The sequence below is a fragment of the Callithrix jacchus genome, chromosome 4 (assembly GCF_049354715.1).
Source record: "Callithrix jacchus isolate 240 chromosome 4, calJac240_pri, whole genome shotgun sequence".
Lineage (NCBI taxonomy): Eukaryota > Metazoa > Chordata > Mammalia > Primates > Cebidae > Callithrix > Callithrix jacchus.
In genome coordinates this window covers 26,759,223-26,783,916 of record NC_133505.1, presented here as the reverse complement: position 1 = coordinate 26,783,916, position 24,694 = coordinate 26,759,223, and the positions used below count along the sequence as shown (strand labels likewise).

The 24,694-nt window shown below is 43.4% G+C and overlaps 1 protein-coding gene across 1 annotated transcript in view; it reads right to left on the bottom strand.

Annotated features, from left to right (window-relative positions):
* Positions 1–24,694, bottom strand: part of LOC118152803 (uncharacterized) — a 150,191-nt gene that overhangs the window by 29,906 nt on the left and 95,591 nt on the right. The window contains exon 11 of the mRNA XM_078370880.1: positions 836–1,023. Within this exon, the coding sequence (XP_078227006.1) occupies positions 836–1,023 (188 nt within the window). The remainder of the gene's footprint in view (positions 1–835; positions 1,024–24,694) is intronic.

Below are 24,694 nucleotides of genomic sequence, written 5' to 3'. Positions count from 1 at the left end.
ACTGGGGGCTCCAGCACCAACACCAGGCAGCATTGCTGGGGATAGCACTGGTGAGGCGTATCACGGGGCAAAAGGGCACTTTTGGTCAAGATTTGAAAAGCTATTTCTACCTTGAGTAGTTTCCAAATAAAATGGAAAAACCTGGACAAGTAATGCTTGGCACCATTAGCATCTGGCATGAGCTGACAGCTGAATGAACCAGAGAACCCCAGGATGTGAGAGCAGAAGAGGCCCTGAGAGCCATCCCCAGAGCTCACAAATGCTGCTCTGCAGCATTTTCAAAGGTCTCTAGAGAAATGAGAACCGGAAGACTGATGAGATTAAGTTTTTATAAAACTAAGGGTTTTTTTCCATTTAAGGAAATACAATTTATATTGTGGCTTTTCATTTTTATTTCTTTTTATTTGGTACTAAAGTTTCCTTATAATGAAATTATAGTTATTTTAGATTCTAAGCTTTTTTTCTTTAATAATTTTATCTGGCTACAGTAAAAAATGATCACCCCATGGAAGTTCCTGTTATCACTGGCATCTCAACATCTGGAAACCCCTGAATGAGCCCAGCTCTTTAATTTCACAAAATAGAAATGAGGCCCCTGGCAGGGAAGGTCACAAAGCTGGTTAGCAAATAACAGCATTGAACCCAAGAACTCTGATGCCCACACTCCCTCCTGCCCTCCTTTCCTTCTCAGGGGCACTGCACTGGTATAATATGAGGAAACTGGATTTACCAGCAATCTTATTGGGTGAGATTTGTGATGACCCATGAAATGCATGAGAAGAATAAAAGTCTCATGTTAACATCAGTGACCAAGGGAGCCCATCACTTGCAGTACCTGTTAAGGAGTCGTACACCAATCTTCCAACGCCTGCATTCACTGCTGAGTACGGCTGTGTTTCCTCCCTTTGCCAACTAGAAAGTCTTTGATTTGTTTTCAGCTGCTTTTGCAGGATGAACAGACAATCCTCATGCAATGATGGCAAAATAACGTTGGCTTGAAGACTGCCCACTCTGAACATCTTCCTATATTGTTTTTGGGGGAAAACACCACATAGAGATGAGGGCTCAGGAATATCACAAAATCTCCCATCTTCTTTAGAAACTCTAATTAATTAAGTTACTTCAGAAAATATTGATAGACTGACAGACCCTTAACTAGCCTGATACAAGTAGTGCCACTATATTGATCTGGGGGGCTTGGGGATCAGGATGTTACTTGTATTTTTCCTGATTCCTCAGAATGAGGGACAGCGGTTTTATGTTCCTAACTGGAGGATTGCAGCAGAGAAAGGCATTTCCTATGGTCTCATGTCTCATGTATTTTTGCCAAGTAAATGTCATAGTAAATAATATTACAAAGAAAAAGAAAAATTAGATTTTTTTTCATATCTAACTCATGCTAGAAATTTATTTCTCTAGGAGAATTCATTGTCTTCAGACCAGTAAGTTAGACATTTTGAGAAACAACATGTATATATATATATATATATATATATATATATATATGAACGTGAATGTATATGCATGTGTGTATGGATATGAATGTGTATATGCATATGAATGTGCATATGAATATATGTATATAAATATGTACATGTATATGTGTATATGCACACACATTTCAATCTCCAGGAGAAACGTGAACGGCTCCTTCACAGGCCTTGGGGATCACCATGGAACTGAATATATTTAATTAGGGCAGTGTTACAAAATGGTTATGACTGAAGAGCTGGAGAAACTCAAGTTACTAAGAAGATAGCAGGATTTAACCCCACTTGTGGGAATCAGCCTGTAAGAGGGCCTGAAGTGATTCTTTTCCCTTGTTTCACACCCCATATACTCATTAGAACTTGCATGAGATGACAGCGTGTAACGTATGGTACAAGGTCATGAAAGGCATTGTACCTTCCACCTTTTCCTCTTGGATCAGTCATTCTTGAGGGAGCCAGCTTCCCTGTTGTGAGAACACTCAGGCAGCCTCACAGAAAGGACCACGTGGCAAGGTGCAAGGAACGAAGGCCACCTGATCCCAGTCAACAAAAACTGGGCACCACTTCTGGAATCAGATCCTCCAGCCCCATCAAGCTTTCAGATGACTGCAGCAGCCGGCTGCATGAGTGATCCCATCTGTATATAATTTATGTGTGTGTGTTTATATATATATGTTTGCTTGTTTGTTTTTGAGATGGAGTCTTGCTCTGTTGCCCAGGCTGGAGTGCAGTGGCATGATCTCAGATCACTGCAGCCTCTGCCTGCTGAGTTCAAACAATCCTCCTGCCTCAGCCTTCTGAGTAGCTGGTACTACAGGTGCACATCACCATGCCCGGCTGATTTTTTGTACAGGGTTTCACCATGCTGTCCAGGTTGGTCTCAAACTCCTGACCTTGTGATCCACCCACCTTAGGCTCCCAAAGTGCTGGGATTACAGGTGTGAGCCACCATGCCCAGCAATATATATGTATTAACTGAGACATATTTCACATGCCATAGAACACATCCAAAGTTAGTATATTCACAAAGTTGTGCAGACATTACCACAATCTAATTTTGGAACTTTTTTTTTTTTTAAGACAGGGTTTCACCATGTTGGTCAGGCTGGTCTTGAACTCCCAACCTCAGGTGATCTGCCTGCCTTGGCCTCCAAAGTGCTTGGATTACAGGCATGAGCCACCACACCCAGCCTGGAACATTTTTATCACTACCAAAACAAAGCCTCTACCCATCACCAGATACTCCCCATTCTCACTCTCCTCCCCAGCTCTAGGAAGCCAGTCATTATTTGGTTTCTATAGATTTGCTTATTCTCACCATTTCACATTAATGGAATTATTTACTAGGTGGACTTTTGTGTCTGGTTTATGTCACTTAACATGACATTTTCAAGGTTTATCGATATGGTAGCTGTGTCAGGATTTCATTCCTTTTATAGCAAGATAATATTCTAGTAGATACAACACATTTTGTTTATCTATCATTCATTAGTTATAAGACATTTGAGTTGCTTCCAATTTTTGTCTTTTATAAATACTGCTACTAATGAACATTTGTGTACAAGCTTTTTTACACAAATATTATATCATTTTTCTTGGGTATATCCCAAGGAGTAGAATTGCTGGGTCATATGGTAGCTCCATGTGTAACCTTTTGAGGAATTGCAAGGCTGTTTTCCAATGCAGCTGCACTATTTTACATTTCTAGCAGTAGTGTGTAAGGGTTTCACATTCTCTGCTTCCTCACCAACATGGATTATTATTATCCATCTTTTATATTATAGCATCCTTGTGAGTGTGAAGTGACATCTTGTTGTGGTTTTGATTTGCATTTCCCAGATGATTACTGAGATTGAGCATCTTTTGATGTTATTGGCCATTTGCGTATCTTCTTTGTATAAATTTCTTTTTATATCCTTTGTCCTTTTATTATTGACTTACAAAATTTATTTACATATTATAGGTACAAGTGCCATATCAAATATATGATTTAGAAATATTCTCACATTCTATGGGTTGTCTTTTTCTTCATGGTATTATATGAGCACAAAAGTTTTTCATTTGAATGTAATTCTATATATATATATATATATACGTATTTTTTTCTTTTGTTGCTTGTGCTTTTGGAATCATATCTAAGAAACTATCGCCTAGCCCAGGTCATGATGAATGTACTCCTATTTCCCTTTAAGGGTTTTATAGTTTTACCTTTTACATTTATGTCTTTGATTCATTTCGAGTTTATTTTTGTATATGGTGGGAGGTAATTGCCTGGTCTCATTCTTCTGCATGCGGATATCTATCTAGATGTTCCAGCACCACTTGTTGAAAAGACTTTTCTTATCCCATTGAATGGTCTTGGCATCCTTATCATTGATTTGGGTTCATTTCACATAGGTTTATTTCTAGACTGTCATTTCTATTCCAGGGATCCATATTGCTATCCTTATACTAATACTACACTGTCTTGATTACTGGTATTTCATAGTAAAAAGTGTGTGTTCTTCAACTTTGTTCTTCTTTTTCCAAGCAACAAATTCCGAGTTTATGATTTATCTGAGAATCCCTTTGTTTCATCTTCAATTTTAAAAGATAGCTTAGCTGGACCTAAGATTCTTGATTTACAGGTTTGAATTTGTTTCTGTTTTTCCCATCACTTTGAATACAGTCGTCCGGCTTCTATTACTTCTGATGAGGAATCAGCATATTGGGGATTACGTCAATTAATTTATTAGGGTTCCTTTGCATTTGATGGGTCATTTTTCTCTTGAGGCTTTCAAGATGGTCTCTTTATTGCTGCCTTTCAATGTTCTGATTATGAGATATCTGAGTGTGGCTCTGTTTTTAACCCTACTTAGAATTAATTGAGTTCCTTGGATATACAGATTAATTCTTTTTAATCAATTTGGGGAGTTTTCAACCATTATTTTTCCAGACACATTTCCCGTTCCTTTCTTTCTTTCCTTTCCGTCTGGTACATCCAGTACACACATGCTGGTGTGTTTACTGGTGTCCCACGTTGCTCTGAGGCTCTGTTTATTTTTATTCTTGTTTCTCCAATTCATAATTTCTATTGATCTATCTTCAGGTTTGCTTACATTTTCTTTCGCCAGCTCAAATCTATTTTTGAGCCTCTCTAGTAAACTTTTCATTTCAATTATCAGACTTTGCAACCTTACTTCATTCAGTTTTATCCCTTTGTCCTCTTTATAGTTTCTGTTTGGGGAGGTATTATCATCATACCCTACTTTAGTTCTTTAAACATATCTGTAATAATTGCTTTGAAGTCTGTTATACCAATGTCTGCGTACTTCATGGGGAATTTCTATTGCTTGCCTTATTTCCTAGACATAGGTCACACTTTCCTATTTCTTTGTGTGTCTTATTTATTTATTTATTTATTTTTCAGACAGTCTTGCTCTATCACCCAGGCTGGAGTGCGGTGGCACTACCTCAGCTCACTGCAACCTCTGCCTCCTGGGTTCAAGTGATTCCCCTGCCTCAGCCTCCCATGTAGCTGTGTATATAGGGGTATATAGGTGTGCACCACCATGCCCGGCTCTTTTTTTTTTTTTTTTTTTTTTTTAGTAGAGATGGGGTTTCACCATGTTGGCCAGGCTGGTCTCCAAATCCTGGCCGCAAGTGATCCACCCATCTCAGCTTCCCAAAGTCCTAGGATTACAGGCAGGAGCCACCGTGTCCGGCCTCTTTGTGTGTCTCATAACCTTCATCAAACATTGAACATTTTAATTAATACATTGTAGCAACTCTAAATACTGATTTCACCCCCTATGGGGATTGTGTTTATTTCTTCAGTGTCCTGGCTTGACCAGTTTGGTGAAGTCTATTCTCCTCCACTGTGCAGCCTCTGATGTTTGTTTCTGCCCAAACATTTTCCCCCTCAATTTTATCTGTAAGCCTGGTTTTCTGTGGGTCACCCCTGGGACAGCTCAGATTGCTAGTCAGCCGCTGATTTGTCAGAGGTTGTCCTTAACCCCCTAAACCAGTAAGGTTTTCACATTTGACCACTGGATCTCTGTGGAGCTTGGAGACTGCTTTCACTGCTCAGGGAGTTTGCCTCGTGTTCAGCCAAGGAATAGTAGCTCAGAAGTTCCTCTTCATTCACTCTTCAGAGGACTCAGCTTCGGCCAAGTACACAGAACTCCTGCCCAACAGGGAGGACTGTGGGTTTAGCTGGGCTCCCTTTGATTGTCTTTCTTTGATCTCTGCATGAAGTTTCTGGCTAGTATGCCTCTATTGGTATCACACCCAGTTGCTAGTCTCCACTAATTGCTAGTTGATTGCTCTGTTGTTTTCAATAATGACCTGGGGCCTTAAATTGCTCGGCAGTCTAATCCAATTAAAGTAGAGCCCCCTGGCAAGGGCGGTGTGTGATGAGTCTTGAAACTGGCTCCCACGCTTTCCTTGGCAGAAGCTGCACTATGGAGCAGGAGCGGGAGAGGCAAGATGTTGGGGGCCTGGCAGCCCCACCTGGGTCCTCTTTACCACGAAGGAGCTGCATGTGTATGGGAGGTGAGAACTGGTGCCATGACAGCCCAGTACAGATCTGTGACCCACAACTGGGGGTGGGGGAATGAAGGATAGGATTTACCAGTATTCACCAGCTACCAAATCTACCTGGAATAGCCCATTCACCTCCAGAAGCTGGAAGAGATGGAAGCTGCCAAGCCCACCAGAGCAGTTCTCCCCCAGCACAGCGCTGGAGGGAATGGGGGACTGCGTTTTTACCAGTCCCACCCAGATCCTTTCTCTGTAGGGGTGGGAAAACAGGCTCTACTACCTAGCTGCCACCACCATCCTGGATTTCTGCTGCTTAGAGCTCTGGGAAGTGGATCTACCGATATCCAATGCCTGTGGAATCCACTGGGAGTAGCTCTTCTACCCAGAGGAGCTGGGAGAGATAGGAGCTGCCACTCAGCTTTCAAATTCCTTGGAGTAGCTCCTCTGCAACACAAAGTTATGGTGATGAGGGGCACCCCCTGTCTTAATGCATATTTTCCCACTGTTCTTACTTTGTTCCCATAGGTTTGCTGAATTCTTGTTGTTGTAAGGTCTTTGATCAATCTCCAGAGATTTTGGCTGATCAGATTTTGCTAACTTTGATTAACTTAATAGCTGTCCTTCTGGAAGAGAGCTTCCTCCAAGTTCCTCACACTGCTTCTCTGCTCCAAGATATGTTTTTAAGTAGGAAAAAAAAGTCTGCAAGGAAAAGCAATACATATAATGTGCCACTATTTGCAAAAGAGGGCAGAGGGACAGTGATACATATGTTTGCTCATATTGTGCTTGGAATATCTCTGAAAGGATATACAAGATTCTGGAAGTCACTGTCTGGTCCTAGGGAGTGGGATGGAATGACTAGGAGATAGGCATAGAGAGACTTCCCACAGTATATCCAGATGCCCCTTTTGAATTGTGAGCCATGCCATGTGTTACCCAATAAAATATAACACTATAATTAAAATTTGAACTGATGTTTAATTTTTTTGAGATGGAGCCTTGCCCTACTGCCCAGGCTGGAGTGCAGTGACACCATCTCAGGTTACTACAACCTCCACCTCCCGAGTTCAAGCGATTCTCCTGCCTCAGCCTCCCAAGTAGCTGGGGCTACAGGCACGTGTCGCCACACTGGCTAATTTTTTGTATTTTTAGTAGAGACGGGATTTCGCCATGTTAGCCAGGAAGGTCTCTGTCTCTGACCTCATGATCCATCTGCCTCTGCCTTACAGGCCTGAGCCACCGCGCCTGGCCCGAAATGAATTTTTTAAAACTACAAAAAGTATTCTAAGTGACGAGAGCTTGATTTTCAAGGAGGAGATTGAGGACTTCAGGAGATACTAGCAGATTATTTTTAATAGTTTTGATTTTTTTTTTTTTAAGACGGAGTTTCACTCTTGTTGCCCAGGCTGGAGTGCAATGGCAAGATCTCAGTTCACCACAATCTCTGCCTCCTGGCTTCAAGCAATTCTCCTGCCTCAGCCTCCCAAGTAGCTGGGATTATAGGCATGTGCCACCATGCCTGGCTACTTTTGTATTTTTAGTAGAGATGGCATTTCTCCATGTTGGTCAGGCTGATCTTGAACTCCCGATCTCAGATGATCTGCCTGCCTCGGCCTCCCAAAGTGCTGGGATTACAGGTGTGAGCCACCATGCCCAACCATATTTTTGATTATTTTTAAGAGGGCAAACAGAAGAGTAATTAATATAATAAAATTGAATCAGACCATTATAATACTCAGATCATTCATAGAATAAAATGGAATAGTTAAATAAAGAGACCGTCCCAACTATCAAATCAGGTGTAACCTCTCCACAGTCTGCCCTTGAGGGAGAAGACCTTGATTCAGTTAAAGCTATAAACTTTATATAAGTTCCAGTCAATTTCCATGACTTAGATGATGAATACCTGATTGAATTTTAGAATAAACATTTTATTCGACCCATGACATGGTTAGTTTTGGTCCATTTCCTCTGAGAAAGCTCCCTGACCCATGTGAGTTTGCCCACATGCTCGCCAACAAACTTCAAAATCAACATACTGAGAAATACGGGTAAAGCGATCCCTGTCAAGTTCCACCCTGCCAACAAAAATGCCCCAGTACGCCACTTCTCTAAAATAATGAGTGTTGACATGATTTACAATATAGTAGGATTATACCACCATTAATCAATTTCCTATTTGGGCAGATGAGACTATCTTCTAATTTGAGCCTATTAAGAATGAAATTGGCCGGGCGCGGTGGCTCAAGCCTGTAATCCCAGCACTTTGGGAGGCCGAGGCGGGTGGATCACGAGGTCAAGAGATCGAGACCATCCTGGTCAACATGGTGAAACTCCCATCTTTACTAAAAATACAAAAAATTAGCTGGGCATGGTGGCACATGCCTGTAATCCCAACTACTCAGGAGGCTGAGGCAGGAGAATTGCCTGAACCCAGGAGATGGAGGTTGCGGTGAGCCGAGATTGTGCCATTGCACTCCAGCCTGGGTAACAAGAGCGTAACTCCGTCTCAAAAAAAAAAAAGAATGAAATTGAGGCTGGGTGTGGTGCCTCATGCCTGTAATCCCAGCACTTTGGGAGGCAGGTGGATCACCTGAGGTCAGGAGTTCAAGACCAGCCTGGCCAACCTGGTGAAACCGTATCTCTACTAAAAATACAAAAAGTAGCTGGGTTTGGTGGTAGGCACCTGTAATCCTAGCTACTTGGGAAGCTGAGGCAGGAGAATCACTTGAATCTGGGAGGCGGAGGTTGCAGTGAGCCAAGATCACGCCATTACACTCCAGCCTGGGCCACAGAGTAAGACTCCATCTCAAAAAAAAAAAAAGAATGAAATTGAAATGTTCACCTGATAGTCAAGTCTTTAGAAATATCTATCACTATGTATTTAGAATAAATTTTTGGAGCAGAGTTGCTCAGAACAAAGGATATAGAGATATTAGGGATTTTTTTTTTTGAGGTGGGGTTTCACCATGTTGGCCAGGATGGTCTCAATCACCTGACCTCGTGATCCCCCAGCCTTGGCCTCCCAAAGTGCTGGGATTACAGTCATGAGCCACCATGCCCGGCAGATTTTTTTTTTGAGACTGAGTCTCACTCTGTGGCCCAGGCTGGAGTGCAATGACACGATCTCGGCTCACTGCAACCTCTGCCTCCTGGGTTCAAGTGATTCTCCTGCCTCAGCCTCCCAAGTAGCTGAGGTTACAGATGCATGCTACCATGTCCAGGTAATTATTTTTTTATTTTTAGTGGAGACGGGGTTTCACCATGTTAGCCAAGCTGGTCTTAATCCCCTGACCTCATGATCTGCCCGCCTTGGCCTCCCAAAGTGCTGGGATTACTGGCGTGAGCCACCATGCCCGGCCTAATATTAGGGATTTTTAATAAACATTACCCAGTTACCTTCTGCAGCATATTAGATTCTCCAAAGACAGCCATGATACACGTCTCATCCTACACACTTTTCTGCAATGCAATGTGGACTTTGTTTCTCCCCCGTCAAAAGATGAGGTTTATTTCTCCACCTGCTTTGGTGGACCAGGTGACTGCTTTGAGCAATGCAATATGGTGCAAATGATGCTGTGCCCATGAATATAGCTTTTAATTGACCTGTCAGCTTCCGCTTCCTGCCCCTTGGAAAATGTGCTTTAAAAAGACATATTCTCTTAAAATTAGCCACCTTGCTGAAAGAAGGCAAATTACATGCAGAAGTTATGTGTAGATGCCTCACTTGAGCCCAGCCTGAGCTCCTAGCCCACAGCCAGTGCCAACTGCCAGCTCTAGCCCTGTACGTGACCCATCTGGGATGTGCGAGCCCACATGAACCACTAGAAGACTTCAGCCCCAGCCAACAACATGCATAGCAGAAGAGCCGCCCAGCTAAGCCCAGTAGACCCACAGAATCATAAGAAGGAATAAAATGGTTGTTGAATATTGCTTTAAGCCACTAAGCTTGGGGTTCTTATGTTACATAGCAAGCAATAACTCAATACTCTCCAAAAAGACTGCTCTGATTTATTTTCTCATAGGTGGTGTATAAAAATCTTTCTTTCCCCAAATCCATGCTCACTCTTGCTATCTTTTTTCATCTTTGCAATGTGAAAGATGAACACTGCCTTTTGATAATGGTTTGGGCCAGTTGCAGTGGCTCATGCCTGTAATCCCAGCACTTTGGGAGTTCGAGGTAGGTGGATCATGAGGTAAAGGGTTCAAGACCAGCCTGGCCAATATGGTGAAACCCCGTCTCTACTAAAAATACAAAAATTAGCTGGGCATGGTGGCACGTGCCTGTAGTCCCAGCTACTCAAGAGGCTGAGGCATAAGAATCACTTGAACCCAGGAGGTAGAGGTTGCAGTGAGCCAAGATTGCACCACTGCACTCCAGCCTGGGCAACAGAGTGAGATGCTACCTCAAAAAAAAAAAAAAAAAAAAATTGGTTTGAATTTCTCTAGTTGCTAGTAACACTGAATATTTTTTCTTATTTTGTGGCCATATATGGTTTTTTAGTGAGCTGCCTGTTCATTATTTGGCCTCTTTTCTATTTTGTTTTCTTTTGAATTCTCTACACATTGTTTATTAACCTTTGTTATTTAACTGCCTGTTCACTCTTTGCTTTTGTTCTTTTTTGTTTTCTTTTGAACTCTTTATTTATTCTTTTATTCTTTCACATCGCAATGTGTTAGCTGGTGTTTTATTTATATTTCGTGTTGGTTATAATTTTATTGATGCAGTGAAGTTTTTCTTTTTTTTTATTATTATACATGTTCTAGGGTACATGTGCAGAACGTGCAGGTTTGCTACATAGGTATACACATGCCTTGGTGGTTTGCTGCATCCAACCCCTCTGTCATCTGAAGTAGATATTTCTCTTGTTATCCCTCCCCAATTCCCCCAACCCCTGCTCTCCCTCCCCTAGCCCCTGCACCCCTGACAGGCCCCAGTGTGTGATGCTCCCCTCTCTGTGTCCATGTGTTCTCATTGCTCAACACCCACTTATGAGTGAGAACATGTGGTGTTTGATTTTCTGTTCTTGTGTCAGTTTGCTGAGAATGATGGTTTCCAGGTTCATACATGTCCCTATAAAGGACACGAACTCATCGTTTTTGATGGCTGCATAGCGTTCCATGGTGTATATGTGCCACATTTTTCTTATCCAGTCTACCTTTGATGGGCATTTGGGTTGGTTCCAAGTCTTTGCTATTGTAAACAGTATCACAATAAACCTTCAGCCGTCATTTTGTGCTTTCTGCTAGAACTTGACCTAGTAGCAGCCTTTACTCAGAATCCTGGCCGTGTTTGTGACTATTACTTGCATAAGTTATATTTGCTGATTGGTACCTTGGTCACAGCTCATACGCTTTTTCAAGCTTGTTTTCTCCCTGTAAGTTTCAGGGAAGGGTTTCAGCACCAACCTGTTTTCTTTCCATTTACCTGCCCCTACCTCTGAGATTCCCTGGACACCTTATGCACGAACCTCAAAGTTCCTAGAGCACCTTAACTCCAGTGACTTTAGTTTCCTGTCTTCTTCAACCATCTGACAGACTGTCTGTGCCTTAGGGATCAACATTACTTATATTATGCTACTTAAGATGTGCAGTTCATGGCCTCTTCTGGCCTTCTTAACTTCCACTGCACACTCTGTGTGGTTTCTGTGCTCCTGGCGTCTCCCTACCGTCATTTCTGCTTCCTGCAGACTGTGCGTCTCAACTCACCATTCTAATGCTCTCCTCTCTACCGTCCCAGCACTTCTTCCCTTCACCTCGGAAATTCCCATGTTGGTGCAGCACTGCATAGGGACAAAGCACATGGGCTCAGGGTAAGATGTCTAGATGTAGGTCCTGACTCTGCCACTTGCCAGCCAAGTAGCCTCAGGCAGGTCACTTAAACCTCTCTGTGCGCTAGACCACTGTAGAGCTGCACCAGTATCATGGCCACTAGTCATGTGTGCCTATGGAGAACTTGAAATATAACTACTTTTGAGCAAGATGTGCTGTCAGTATAAAATACACACTGGAACCAAAGACCAAAAATAATGTAGAAAGCTCATCTATAATCTCGTTATGTTGATTCCATGTTGAAACGATAACGTTTTAGATGTGTAGATTAAATACAATGTATGGAAATTAGCTTACCCACTTGTTTGTACTTTTTTAACATGATCTCTAGGAAATGCAAATCTCTTGTGTGTCTTGGACAGAGCTGTATTTTGGACAGAACTACAGTGCAGAATATAAGGCTAGACAAAATAGCTTCCGCCTTGTTTTGGTAACGCTCCTCCTTATTAGGAAGTTAAGATGCATATCCAGAAAGAAGGTCACTAATATCATGACAGTATTTTGTTAATTTCTTTTTCTTTTCTGTTTTGAGATGGAGTTTTGTTCTTTTTGCCCAGGTTGGCGTGCAGTGGTGTGATCTCAGCTCACTGCAACCTCCACCTTCCTGGTTCAAGCAATTCTCCTGACTCAGCCTCCCAAGTAGCTGGAATTACAGGTGCATACCACCATGCCCAGCTAATTTTTGTATTTTAGTAGAGATGGGGTTTCACCATGTTGGCCTGGCTGGTCTCGAACTCCTGACCTCAGGTGATCCACCTGCCTCAGCTTCCCAAAGTGCTGGGATTACAGGCATGAGCCACTGCACCCAGTCTGTTTTGTCAATTTCTAAATAAATGACGCAGATAATATCTTCCTTGTCTGTGCCAGGAAGAAGCAGATTCAGTGGCAGGTAGAGAAGGGGAAATCGGCACGTGAACAGACTCTCAGCTTCTCACTTGCAGGAGCAGCACAGTACACTCGCTCACCAGCACAAATACAGTGGAGGGAAAGATGGTGACCGAACAGAGCTGTAGTCATTGCCAGCCCATGTGTAGAAGAGACAGAGAAAATCATGGTGGATCTCAGTTCTTTCTTTTTGGCCCTGTGTTGTCTTTTTTCTGACTCCACTTCTGACACCAAATACATAGGCTTTTCCATAGCATGATCAATGCTCTAGAGCCATCTAGGCAGCTGCAATTGGTTTGCTTCTGGAACTCACCTCTGGGAATTAGCAGAGACCCCACAGGGTGAGGGCGCAGCCCCATCAGACCGCTCCCGCCTCACTGCAAATGAGTGGCCTGGGCTCTAATACTCCTGCCTGGTGGATACAGGTGTGGGTGTTCCCGCCCCTTCAGATTTGAGAATTCACTCACAGAACTCAGGAAAACGCTTTACTTGCATTTACCAGTTTGTTGTAAAGGGTGCAAAGAGGATCCGCTAGATAGAAGAGACGCACAAGGCGAGTGATGAGGGGGCTGGCATGGAGCTTCCTGGCCCTCTCTGGGTGTACCACCCTCCCAGCACCTCTATGTGCTCACCACCCCCATGATTCAGAAGCAAACCGTATGATTCAGGGGTTTTGGGAGGTTTCATTATGTGGGTACAATTGATTAAATCCTTGACTGTTGGTGATTAAAGATCCCCGGCTCCTCTCTGCTCACTGGAGGTCAGGATCGGAGCTGAAAATTTCACCTTTCTAATCACACGATTGGTTCCTCTAGCGCCCAGTCCCCAACAGGCGTCCCCTCCACGGCATAAACTTAGGTGTAATGAAAGAGGATCATTATAAATAACAAAGACACTTCCATCACTCAGGAACTTCCAAGCTCTGTGCCAGGAACTGGGAGAAAAGACCAAATACACCCCTTCTTATACCACAGCCCTGTATAAACAACGTCTACCTAAGCCACTGCCTTCTAAATCTGTCTGGCCATGACTCTTAAATACATTTTACATCCCAGCCAAGTACACCACCCACACATATCTATGTATGTGCATGTGTAAAACTGAAACCAGATTTCATGCAAGTTTTAGGAAATCATACTCACCCCTACCATATGCAATAGACCAATGTTTTCAATTCAATTCATTCATTCCTATTCCATTCTGTTTCTTCATCTTCCTTTCTTTCTTCTTCGTTTTAAATCCTGGCTTCAGCCCACAAAACTGATTTCTCAACCCACTAATGTGTCCCAAGTCACAGTTCAGAAAACACTGTGTTCTCTTGCCAAGACTCATTATACCTCCTCTCTGAGACTTGCAAAGAGAGACATGAAGACACCCTCTGAAGAGGCAAGTCACCTCCTGGACCAGCAAGAAGAGATGTGAGCATGAAGATGTAAAGAGAACAGAGCTTGGCTGGGTGTGGTGGCTCACGCCTGTAATCCCAGCACTTTGGGAGGCTGAGGCGGTACGATCACCTGAGGTTGGGAGTTCAAGACCAGCCTGACCAACATGGAGAAACCCTCTCTCTACTAAAAATAAAAAATTAGCCAGGAGTGGTGGTGCATGCTTGTAATCCCAGCTACTAGGAAGGCTAAGGCAGGAGAATCGCTTGAACACGGGAGGCAGAGGTTGCAGTGAGCCTGGATCACGCCTTTGTGCTCCAGCTTGAGCAACAAGAGCAAAACTCCATCTCAAAAAAAAAAAAAAGAGAGAGAGAGAACAGAGCTCAGTGAACACCAAACCATCTGGAACCAGAGCAGGTGATGGCAGAGGCAAGACTCCATTCCTTTCAGACAGGTTTCTCCTCGCCCAATTGCTGAAGGCGTGTTTTTCAGGCAGCCTCTTGTTTCAAATGGTGCCCAGCAACTGCCTTAGCCCCACCCCTTCTCTCAAGTTTGTTCTTGAGTCCCTGTGGAACCCTTGGCCAGTTGCACTTCTGTCCAGGGCCCTGGGCCAGTCCTGAAAAGGCCAACTTCTCAGAGTCCTAGTGGCTTCACCTCCTGACATTCCAGAGCCAACAAGTTGACCCTTACAGAGATCTGTGTCCAAACTTAGGGACTTAGTCAGAAAAGAGAATTCTGTCTCAGCCATGCAAAAGGGATTCACGTGGCTTCATTCTGACTAGAAGCACAATCCTTTTCCAGAAAGGATGGCAGAGGGCTTTGTTCTTAGAGATGTACACAGCCCATGAGTCCTAAGACAGATGTTCGTTGTTATACTATGAAAGCATAGTATAACACGCTCTTTCTGCTTCCTTGGGTTAAATTGCTGTGGCAGCATCTCACTTCTTTTAATGAGCCATGTCTAATGTGTGTGGTGAAACGGGGCATGCTCATTTGTGGGCTTATGGAGCTTGAATAGCCTCCAGGCTGCCAGGTACTTACTGCTCCATGTAGGAGGGAGAGAGGCAGGGCATTGCTGGAGTGCAAATGAGGTCAATTCACAGAGCACAGGAAATTAGCGATGTCATGGGTGTTTAGAGGAAAAGAATTCTGACTTAACTCTCCTAGAATATGGTTTAACCTGGACTCCTTTGCTTCCTCTAGAACTTGTATATAAATTTTAGATGATGTTTATAGGGTTTTGTTTTTCATATTGTAAGTCCAATACATGCTTAGAAAAGAAACAAATCACTCATAATCATACTACTCAGAATAAGCCACTGTTATTATTTTGTTTTTTCCTTCAAGTCATTTTTGCCCCAGGTGTGTATGTCTATGCAAACTTGACATTTTTTTGTCATTAAACTTTACATAACTTTATATGCAATTTTGAAAATCTGTCTTTTAAACTTACCATTCTATTAATACATTAGACAGCAAATATCTCTTTTGTAACATCCCTCCCACCTCGCTATCACTCTAGCCACCTTTAATGCCTCTAAATGCCTAAATGCCACCTCTCCATGTAAAGACAGCTTTGCTTCTGTCTCTCCACCATGAGGCAGCCTTCGAACAGGAAGAAATCAGGACATCAAGGTTCTCTGAACCCATGCTATAGACCCACCAGAGGCTCACAGGAGAGAATGAAATGGCATTCAAACTGAGCCTTTGGGTGTTTGAACACTTCAAAGAGTGTTCAACGTGGCAGCAAGTGGGTTTCACATGGGCTAGACAGTGGGCATGAGATAATTCTTTCTATGGGTGCCCAGGAACTAAGGTCCTGGAACTCTCTTGAAAGCCAGTGCAAAGCAATCTCCTCCTGCACAAATGGTGATCTTATGACTGGGGCCACTGGATAGGGACCTTCTCTCTCTTCTGTTGCCAGAAGGACCCAGCTGTAGAGCCCACACTAGAAAAGGCCATTTGTGTTAAAACACGTACTCTGAATGAAGAGACCCCCAAACAGGCTTTGAGTGAGCAACATGGCTGTTTATTCACCCCGGTGTGGGCGGGCTGAGTCTGGAAAAGTGGGTCAACGCAGGGCTGTGGGATAGGAGTTGGTTTTATAGGTTTGGTGTAAACCGTGGAAAGTTACAGAAGTTACAGTTTAGGGAGGTTTTTTGTGAGCTGGGAGGGGGTCTTAGGGTGTACAGTCACGAGGTTGACCAAGGTCGGTTACAAAATCCAATGGACTTGTCAATTGAGGCCAGAATAAGAAACAACAGAAGTCTCAAGTTAGTTAGATGCCACAGGGGTTGATTGGCCTTCTGCTTTTCATGATCTTCCAGCTACTTCAGGTTTTCTAATTCTGGAAGGCCCTCCAGAGGTGCATGTGAGGGCCACAGAGGTTACCATGCGATCTACGGTACGGTCAGACCTTACAGTCTGCAGAGAGAAAAAGGAAGAGGCGCACAGAACGGCTCACAATCTGCACACAGAAACCTTCCTGATGGGAAACGTGGGGGCTGGATGAGGATGCAGCAAGCCTACTGAGGATTCCTTCCCAGAATGGCATCCCCAAGAGCCTATGTTCCGTGCTGATGCTGACCTCGGGTGCCGTGTGTTCCTCCTGCCTCTTGAATCTCTTCCACAACTGCCTCCCCCCGGGCCCTAGCAGCCCCACTCAATAAATGCAAATCTTTAACCAGGAGATAAGGGCCTTGGTCTACTTGACACGTTAGTTTTGTTTTTTAAAGACAGATATCCCTTTCAAGACATCACATTTCTGACTGTCTCAACCATCTAACACCACCGATAATATCTGATGCTGTAGGCTACGAAGTGACAGTTAAATACTTTGATCTTCCAACCCCCCTTCCGTCTTTGCACAATCATTTCCTTCTATGTGCTAAATATTAACTGGGTCAGATGGATCATTCTGATCTGTGTTACTCAGCAGAGATTCAAGTCCCCACCACCACCGCCTTCAGATGGAAAGTCCACAGAAGCCAAGCTGAATCTCAATTTCAATTACAAATAACTAGCAAAAAAAGGGGGAAAGGAAATGACATCGAGCTTTAGTCATTTTCTTCAGGACAATTTTCACTTCTTTCTTTTTCATTGTGTACAATTTCACATCATAAGAATTTCTGCTGCAAGTCAAATCCAGTTCTGCCTTTGAAAGAGCCAGGAAAATTGCTTGAACCCGGGAGGCAGAGGTTGACTGAGCCTAGATAATGCCGCTGCACTTCAACCTGGGCGACAGGGCGAGACTCCATCTCGGGAGGAAGAAAAAGGAAGTTTGCGAAGGGATAGAGAGAAATTGAACAATAGATAGTAGTGGATGCGGGACGTGGAGAATGCTGCATATCTTTTTTTTAATTTTAAAGAATTTTTTTTAAAAAGGTTTACATAAACAGGCATATGTCACTTAATAATGATACATTCGGAGAAACAAATCATCAGATTTCATCATGATGTGGACCTCATAGAGTGAACTTGCACTCATGTAGATGGTAGAACCTGCTACACACCTAGGCTTGATGGTATAGCCGGTGCTCCTGGGCCACAAACCTTCACAGCAGATTACTATACTGAATACTTTAGCCAATGGTAACATAATGGTAAGTATTTGTTCATCAAAATATAGTTAAACATAGAAAAGGTACAATTAAAAATACAATATAGGCTGGGCGTGGTGGCTCACGCCTGTGATCCCAGCACTTTGGGAGGCTGAGGTGGGTGGATCAGGAGGTCAAGAGATCGAGACTATCCTGGCCAACATGGTGAAACCCCGTCTCTACTAAAAATACAAAAATTGTCTGGGCGTGGTGGCGCATGCCTGTAGTCCCAGCTACTCAGAAGGCTGAGGCAGGAGAATTGCTTAAACCCAGGAGGTAGAGATTACAGTAAGCCAAGACCATGCCACTGCACTCCGGCCTGGCAACAAAGTAGACTCCATCTCAAAAAAAAAAAAAAATGTCCACCTGTATAGGGCACTTACCATGAATGAGCTTTTAGGACTGGAAGTTGCTCTGGGTGAGTCGGTCAGGGAGTGGTGAGTCAATGTTAAGGCAGAGAACATACGTGCACTGCTGTAGACTGTGTAACACTGGACACTTAGACTACACTAAATTTATTTTTTTAAAAATTAAGTAGGCCACATGCAGTGGCTCACAACTGTAATCCCAGCACTTTGGGAGGCTGAGGTGAGAGGATCTCTTGAGGTCAGGGGTTTAAGACCAGCCTGGCCAACATGGGAAAATTCCCCAGTCTCTACTAAAAATATAAAAACTTAGCCGGGTGTGGTGGTGGGCGCCTGTAATCCCAGCTACTCAGGAGGCTGACAGGAGAATTGCTTGAACCCAGAAGGTGGAGGTTACCGTGAGCCGACATCACACCACTGCTCTCCGGCCTCAGTGACAGAGTGAGACACTGTCTCGAAAAAAATTTTAAAAATAAATAATAAATTTGAAACATAAAGTAATTGCACTATGACATTACAATGGCTACAATGTTACAATGGCTAGGGCATCACTAGGTGATAGGCATTTTTCAGCTTCATCAAATCTTAAGCGACCTCTGTGGTATGTGTGGTCTGTCATTGACTGAAACGTCATTATACAGCACATGACTGTATTTACATGCTAAGATGAACCAGCTAATAGTGAGGGAGACACTCAGGGTAGCAGGTGAGTGGAGGATGCCTGATGAAGCCCAGTCCCAGAGGAGGTGAGCAGAGTCATGACCCAGCGCACCCCAGGAAGACCGACAGCATTGCAGTGGTGGAAGTGCGCCTTACCGTTTGTGTCAGAAGGTGAACTGTATAATAACCTCCCGAGGTAGAAGAAAGTAGATGGGTGGTGTCATCGGTAGTTTCTACAACAGTGCTCCCTGGTGGTTTGGCCTTACTTGAAGTGTTGACATTGGCAAATGGGGTTTGGAGAGAAGGGATACCAAGGGAAGAGCTGATTGGCAGAGCCCAAATGATACTAGCATGTAGAAAGTATCTGTAGATGCTTAGGAGAAACTGCTCTATCTTCTCATCAAGACGAGTATGACAGGAGTCCTAGCCACTCCTGTGGCTGCTCTCTGGCCCTCGTATTAAAAACAACACTGTAAATTACTTGACATCAATAACCCAGCTACTCCCAATGGATACTGTCTCCCAAAGCACTAGGCAGCATTAAAGGAATTTAGTGCACTGCTCTTCTCCTCCTCCTCTTCCTTCTCCTCCTCCTCCTCCTCCTCCTTCTTCTTATTCTTCTTTGTGTGTGTGTGTGTGTGTGTGTGTGTGAGAGAGAGAGAGAGAGAGACAGAGACAGAGACAGAGACTCTCCTTCTGTTGCCCAGGCTGGAATGCAGTGGTGCAACCATAGCTCACTGCAGCCTTGAATTCCTGGGCTCAAGCAATGCTCCCAGCTGAGTGGATCCCCACTCCAAGATGTTCAGTCCAGAAAACTACAGGCATGCACCACCATGCCCAGCTAATTTTTAGAACTTTTTTTTTTAGGGGCAGGGTCTTGCTATGTTGCATAGGCTGATCACCAACTCCTGGACTCAAGCAGTCCTCTCACCTCAGCCTCCCAAAGTGCTGAGATTGCAGGCATGAGCCTCCATACCTAGCCCTAGTGCCTTATTCTGATGTTCATTTTTACTATTATATATATATATACACACATATATAATTTCATTAATGTATATTTCTCTTCCAGAAAATTCAGGCAATAGAGATAAGCAGAAATGGGAAAAGGCACTGGTAGTCCTCCCACTCAAAGACTTAGCTCCAAGAGTGCCCAACAGCTCCTGCCTCTCAGTGGTCATGCTCTTGTGTTGCACCCTCCCACGTGGCAGCAGGGCTGGCTGATGAAAGTGACCAGAGTTAACTTCTGAGGCGAGATCATGAATGACACTGCAGCTTCCACCTATAACCAGGGTTTTCAACAGCAGTGCTGCCAACACTTTGGACCAGTTATTTACTGTGGGGCTACTCTGCACATCGTCAGACATTTAGCAGCATCTGTGGCCTCTACACATCAGATGTCAGTAGCACCTTTTGCTCAATTGTGGACATAATGTCTCCAGACTTTGCCAAATGTCCTCAGGATGAGGGAATGTAATAGTTCATTCTCACATTACTATGAACAAATGCCTGAGACTGGATAATTTATAAGGAAAGAGGTTCCATTGGTCCATAGTTCCGCGGGCACAGGAACAGAGAGCATGGCAGCATCCACTTCTGGGGGGGCCTCAGAGAGCTTTACTCATGCAAGATGGCATAGCAGAAGCAGGCACACCACATGGTGAAAGCAGAAGCGAGAGGGTGGGAGACGCCACATACTTTTAAGCCAGATCTCACGAGAACTCACTATCGTGAGAACAGCACCAAGAGGATGGTGCATTCATGAGAAATCTACCCTGATGACAATTTGTCCTGAGGTTAGGACATGGACACAGATTCAAACCATATTGGGGGGCAAAGCTACTCTCAGCTGAGAACCACAGACCTAGACTCTTGGCTTGCTAGCTCAGGGGAAACCAGCCAGCATGCCATGTGGCACAAGCAGCAGAGTGGAGAGGAGCTGAGGTCTCCAGACAGCTGCTGGCATCCGCTGGCTGTCATTATGAGGGCGTTGCTTGCAGAGTGGATCCTTCCACCCCACCAAGCCTCCAAGTAACTGCCAGCTTCATGAGACACCCCAAGACACTCTCACATTCCTAACACATGGAAACCGGGACAGATAATAAATTATGATTATGCTTTAAAAGCCACTAAGTTCGTGGGTAATTTGCTTAACTGACTTTGTTGAGTAATTACTCTTGGTGTTTGAATACTGAGTCTCAATTCCTTTTCCTTCTTCGGGAACATTTCTCCAGGGTCTAGGTCAAAGAGTGTAAAATGAGATCAGCTGGATTGTTTTTTTTTTTGAGACAGAGTTTCGCTCTTGTTTCCCAGGCTGGAGTGCAATGGCGCGATCTCGGCTCACCGCAACCTCCGCCTCCTGGGTTCAGGCAATTCTCCTGCCTCAGCCTCCCGAGTAGCTGGGATTACAGGCACGCGCCACCATACCCAGCTAATTTTTTGTATCTTTAGTAGAGACGGGGTTTCACCATGTTGACCAGGATGGTCTCGATCTCCTGACCTCGCGATCCACCCGCCTCGGCCTCCCAAAGTGCTGGGATTACAGGCTTGAGCCACCGCGCCCGGCCAGCTGGATTGTTTACTTATTACATAAAATCCTGTGGAATTAAATGATTTGTAACATTTCAATTAGTGGATAGAGAATGTGTTGCAAACACAGCCCCTGAGGTGCTGGCCCCAGAGTGAGCCTTAGCCATCCATTCTAAGTTTTGTGAACTGTGCTCTTGTCTCCAAAACAACAAGATCATCATTTTTAGGAACCAGCTTCTCTTTGCCTGGCCAGGTCCACAGATGAATCAATGACACATTTTAGAGGGTCTCAGCTCCTTGTTCAGCCATATGTAATGAGTAAACTGAGGAAGGGTAGGCTCAAGTAAATCATGCAAATTTAGATTGATTATACATGGGTCTCAGTTTACCATTCACAAAGCCAGATCTTGATGCTTGTTTTCTAACCAGGCTGAGAGTGCTGCTCCTGAAGTGAGGACCATATTGAGATGGGATGTCAACTTTATCAATTCCTAGAGCAACTCTTTGGAGCCTGCTGCTGTGGCTGCTCTGGATTAAACTGGGGGGCCGATTGTCCCTGACATTTTGGCAGAATAGCTTGTGCTCTTTGTTTTTGTCATTGTGTATTAAAAAAAATTTTTTTTATCACTTGACAATGGAGCAAATTCCCTTATCTATCTCCCTTTATGGGCAACAATGAACAGAAAGGGGCTTTCAGCTTTGGTTTTTAATATTGTCAACAAAAATGTATTATTTCATTCCTTACTGTTGTCAAAAAATAAGAAGATTATTCCAGTAGCCACTTGTCTGCTGATTTTAGAATTACTAAATCCAGTTATCCAGTTCTACAGATATAAATGTCATGCCAGTGATTATCCTGAGAACTTGTTATGGGAGAGAAGACCAGAAACTAGGGAGCAAAGACTATAGATTCTAATTTCCTTGGTTTGTTTGTAAAGTTCTACCAGCCAACAGATTTCCTCAAGAATTTATTGGAGTAAAAAGACAGAGAGGAAAGAAAGGGGAATTAAAGCAAATACTTTGGAATGTCCTGGTATGATCAGGGCACACTGCCAGACTCTTTGCTTCTATTTTCTCATCTAGCCTTCACTAAGGAGGTAGTGATCATTCTTCCCAGTTTCAGATGAGGAAACTGAGGCATTCATAGTTTCATGAACCTGTCCAGGTTTCTTAGTGATTGAAGCAGGATGTGCCCCTCCATCTGCCTTATTCCTAACTGCGATGGTAAACCAAGTGGATGGTGTTTCTTTTTTATTGATTAGAGCTCTTGACGCAAACAACTGCAAACAACTCAGGCAAAGATAAGCAGAAGGGAATTTATTGGAAAGAAGAGAGGTGTATAAGGAGTATTCAAGAATGTAAGTGTGGTTTGTGGAATCAATAGAAGACCGAAAGACCAAGCTTGGGAACGAGCAGAGACAAGGGAGCTGTGAAACCCAGTGACACAGCCACGACCTCCCCCGAGACTGGCTCTGCTTCTGAGATTGACCTTGGCCTATGCTCCCAGACTTTGCTCAAGAGTCAGAGTCCAGATGGGCACAACTGAAGGGCCAGGCTCCGAGCTCGTGTTCACTCCTGTGGATATATCCCTCCAGGAAGGAGGATGGCCCCGTCCCCTCTTCTTCTTTCTTGGGAGAGAGGCCTCTGAATTTACCCTCCCACCAAGACCTCTTATATATAGTAGGGGAGAATTGGAGTCACTGTGCCAGGCAGTAAACCATAGCAAATGTCCATCAAGCTCTTGAAATCTAAGTGTCTTCTTTATGAAAAAACTGCAGAGGTGCAATGTAAGCTTGACAACTCTACCTGCGATTAGATGTGCGGTCCTGCCTGGAAGGGACTATGTCTGTCTTTGTATCCCCTAGATTTTGGCACAGGGTGAATGTCCCAATACATATTCTCTGAATGAAGAAATGAATTTTGGCCACTGTTTCTCTGACTACTTCATTCACTGACATTCCACTTACAGTTCTGGGAAAATTAGACATACTTAGCTCTCTTTATAGTATAAACAGGGAGGAAGAAAACTCCCTAGTGTTCTCCAGTGAGGGTTATGACCAAACGCATTTAGTGTATAAGCAATAAAGCTCCATATCACCCTATGGATCACACTTTCCTTCAGAAATTTTGCAAATCATGTTTCTGTTTGTTTAAAGATAATGTATCATCAAGATGAAATAATTTTTAAAACAATTCATACCCTCACCGAATTCATACCCTCACCGTTTTTGCATATTACCTTTAACTTTTTCCAGTTATAATCAATATTTAGCATAGTTATAATCAAAGAATACCTATTTCCTATGTATTTTTCCATAAAATTGTATATCCTGTATTTCAAAATAGACTTCATAATTATAACTTTAATGATGGCATAATATTCCAAGATCTTGATGTACCATCATTTACTAAACCATATCCTTACTGTTGGACATCTGGTTTGGATGAATCAGGCTTTTAACAAGATATGACTTGTGAGAAGCTCTAGAATATTGTCAACAGATGGCTTATGAAAGTGGCTTTGATGTTACAGTACATCTATTTATGATTCTATAGTAAATAAAATGGAACTAGGACTGCTCCCAAATTGGGCAGTGATGTGGGTGGTACACATACACACAGAATTTAAGGCACTAGGGTGAGAATGAAATTCAAAAGGATGAAATTCGAAATGTAGGTGAGAGGAAAAAGGCCAAACAGAGCCAGATGCATACATAAAGATATTACACTCAGTATCGTGTTAGAAATTCCATGCTACCGGAACTTAAGACTGCTGAATCCATGGTTTTATCTAACCTTGAAATCTTGGTGTTTGAATGTGCTGTTCACATTTTACATTCTTTATACTGCTAGTCTTCCTCAGTTTCTCCCTAAGATTATTTTAAATTAATATTCTGCGATTATAGAATGAAAGGCAGGAAGGGAAAGTAGTGCGGAAAGGGATTTTCCCCAGTTACAGAAAAAAATAGGGAATTGCAGGCATGGATATTGACTTATGGGATGGTGAAGGTATATGAAGCACCTTGAAGAGGAATGGAAAATAGAAAAGAACAATTTCTGCAGACTGTGTCATTAGAAAGAAATAAGAGCTACATCTGCTACTTACATTTCATGCCAGACATTCTCTGAGGCGCTGGGATTACATCTTGGCTCTTCAGTGCTCAAGTTGTCTTTTCATAAGAGCCAGATTTGCACCCCCACCCACTGTTTCCAGTAAAGTAATGGGGCAAATCCCATCTCCCTGGAATGTTCTGTTCCAGCAGCTGGAGTGACAAACTACCAAATATCGTTCACGCGGAGTTGACTCTGATTAGAACAAATGCTGCTTCATTTATCTTCCCTCTCTTTGTGATAATCCTGCTGGACTTTGCATCAGCTCTGAAAATTTACCCACGCTTTTACATGATGAGAAGATACTATCTGCTGGGAAACAT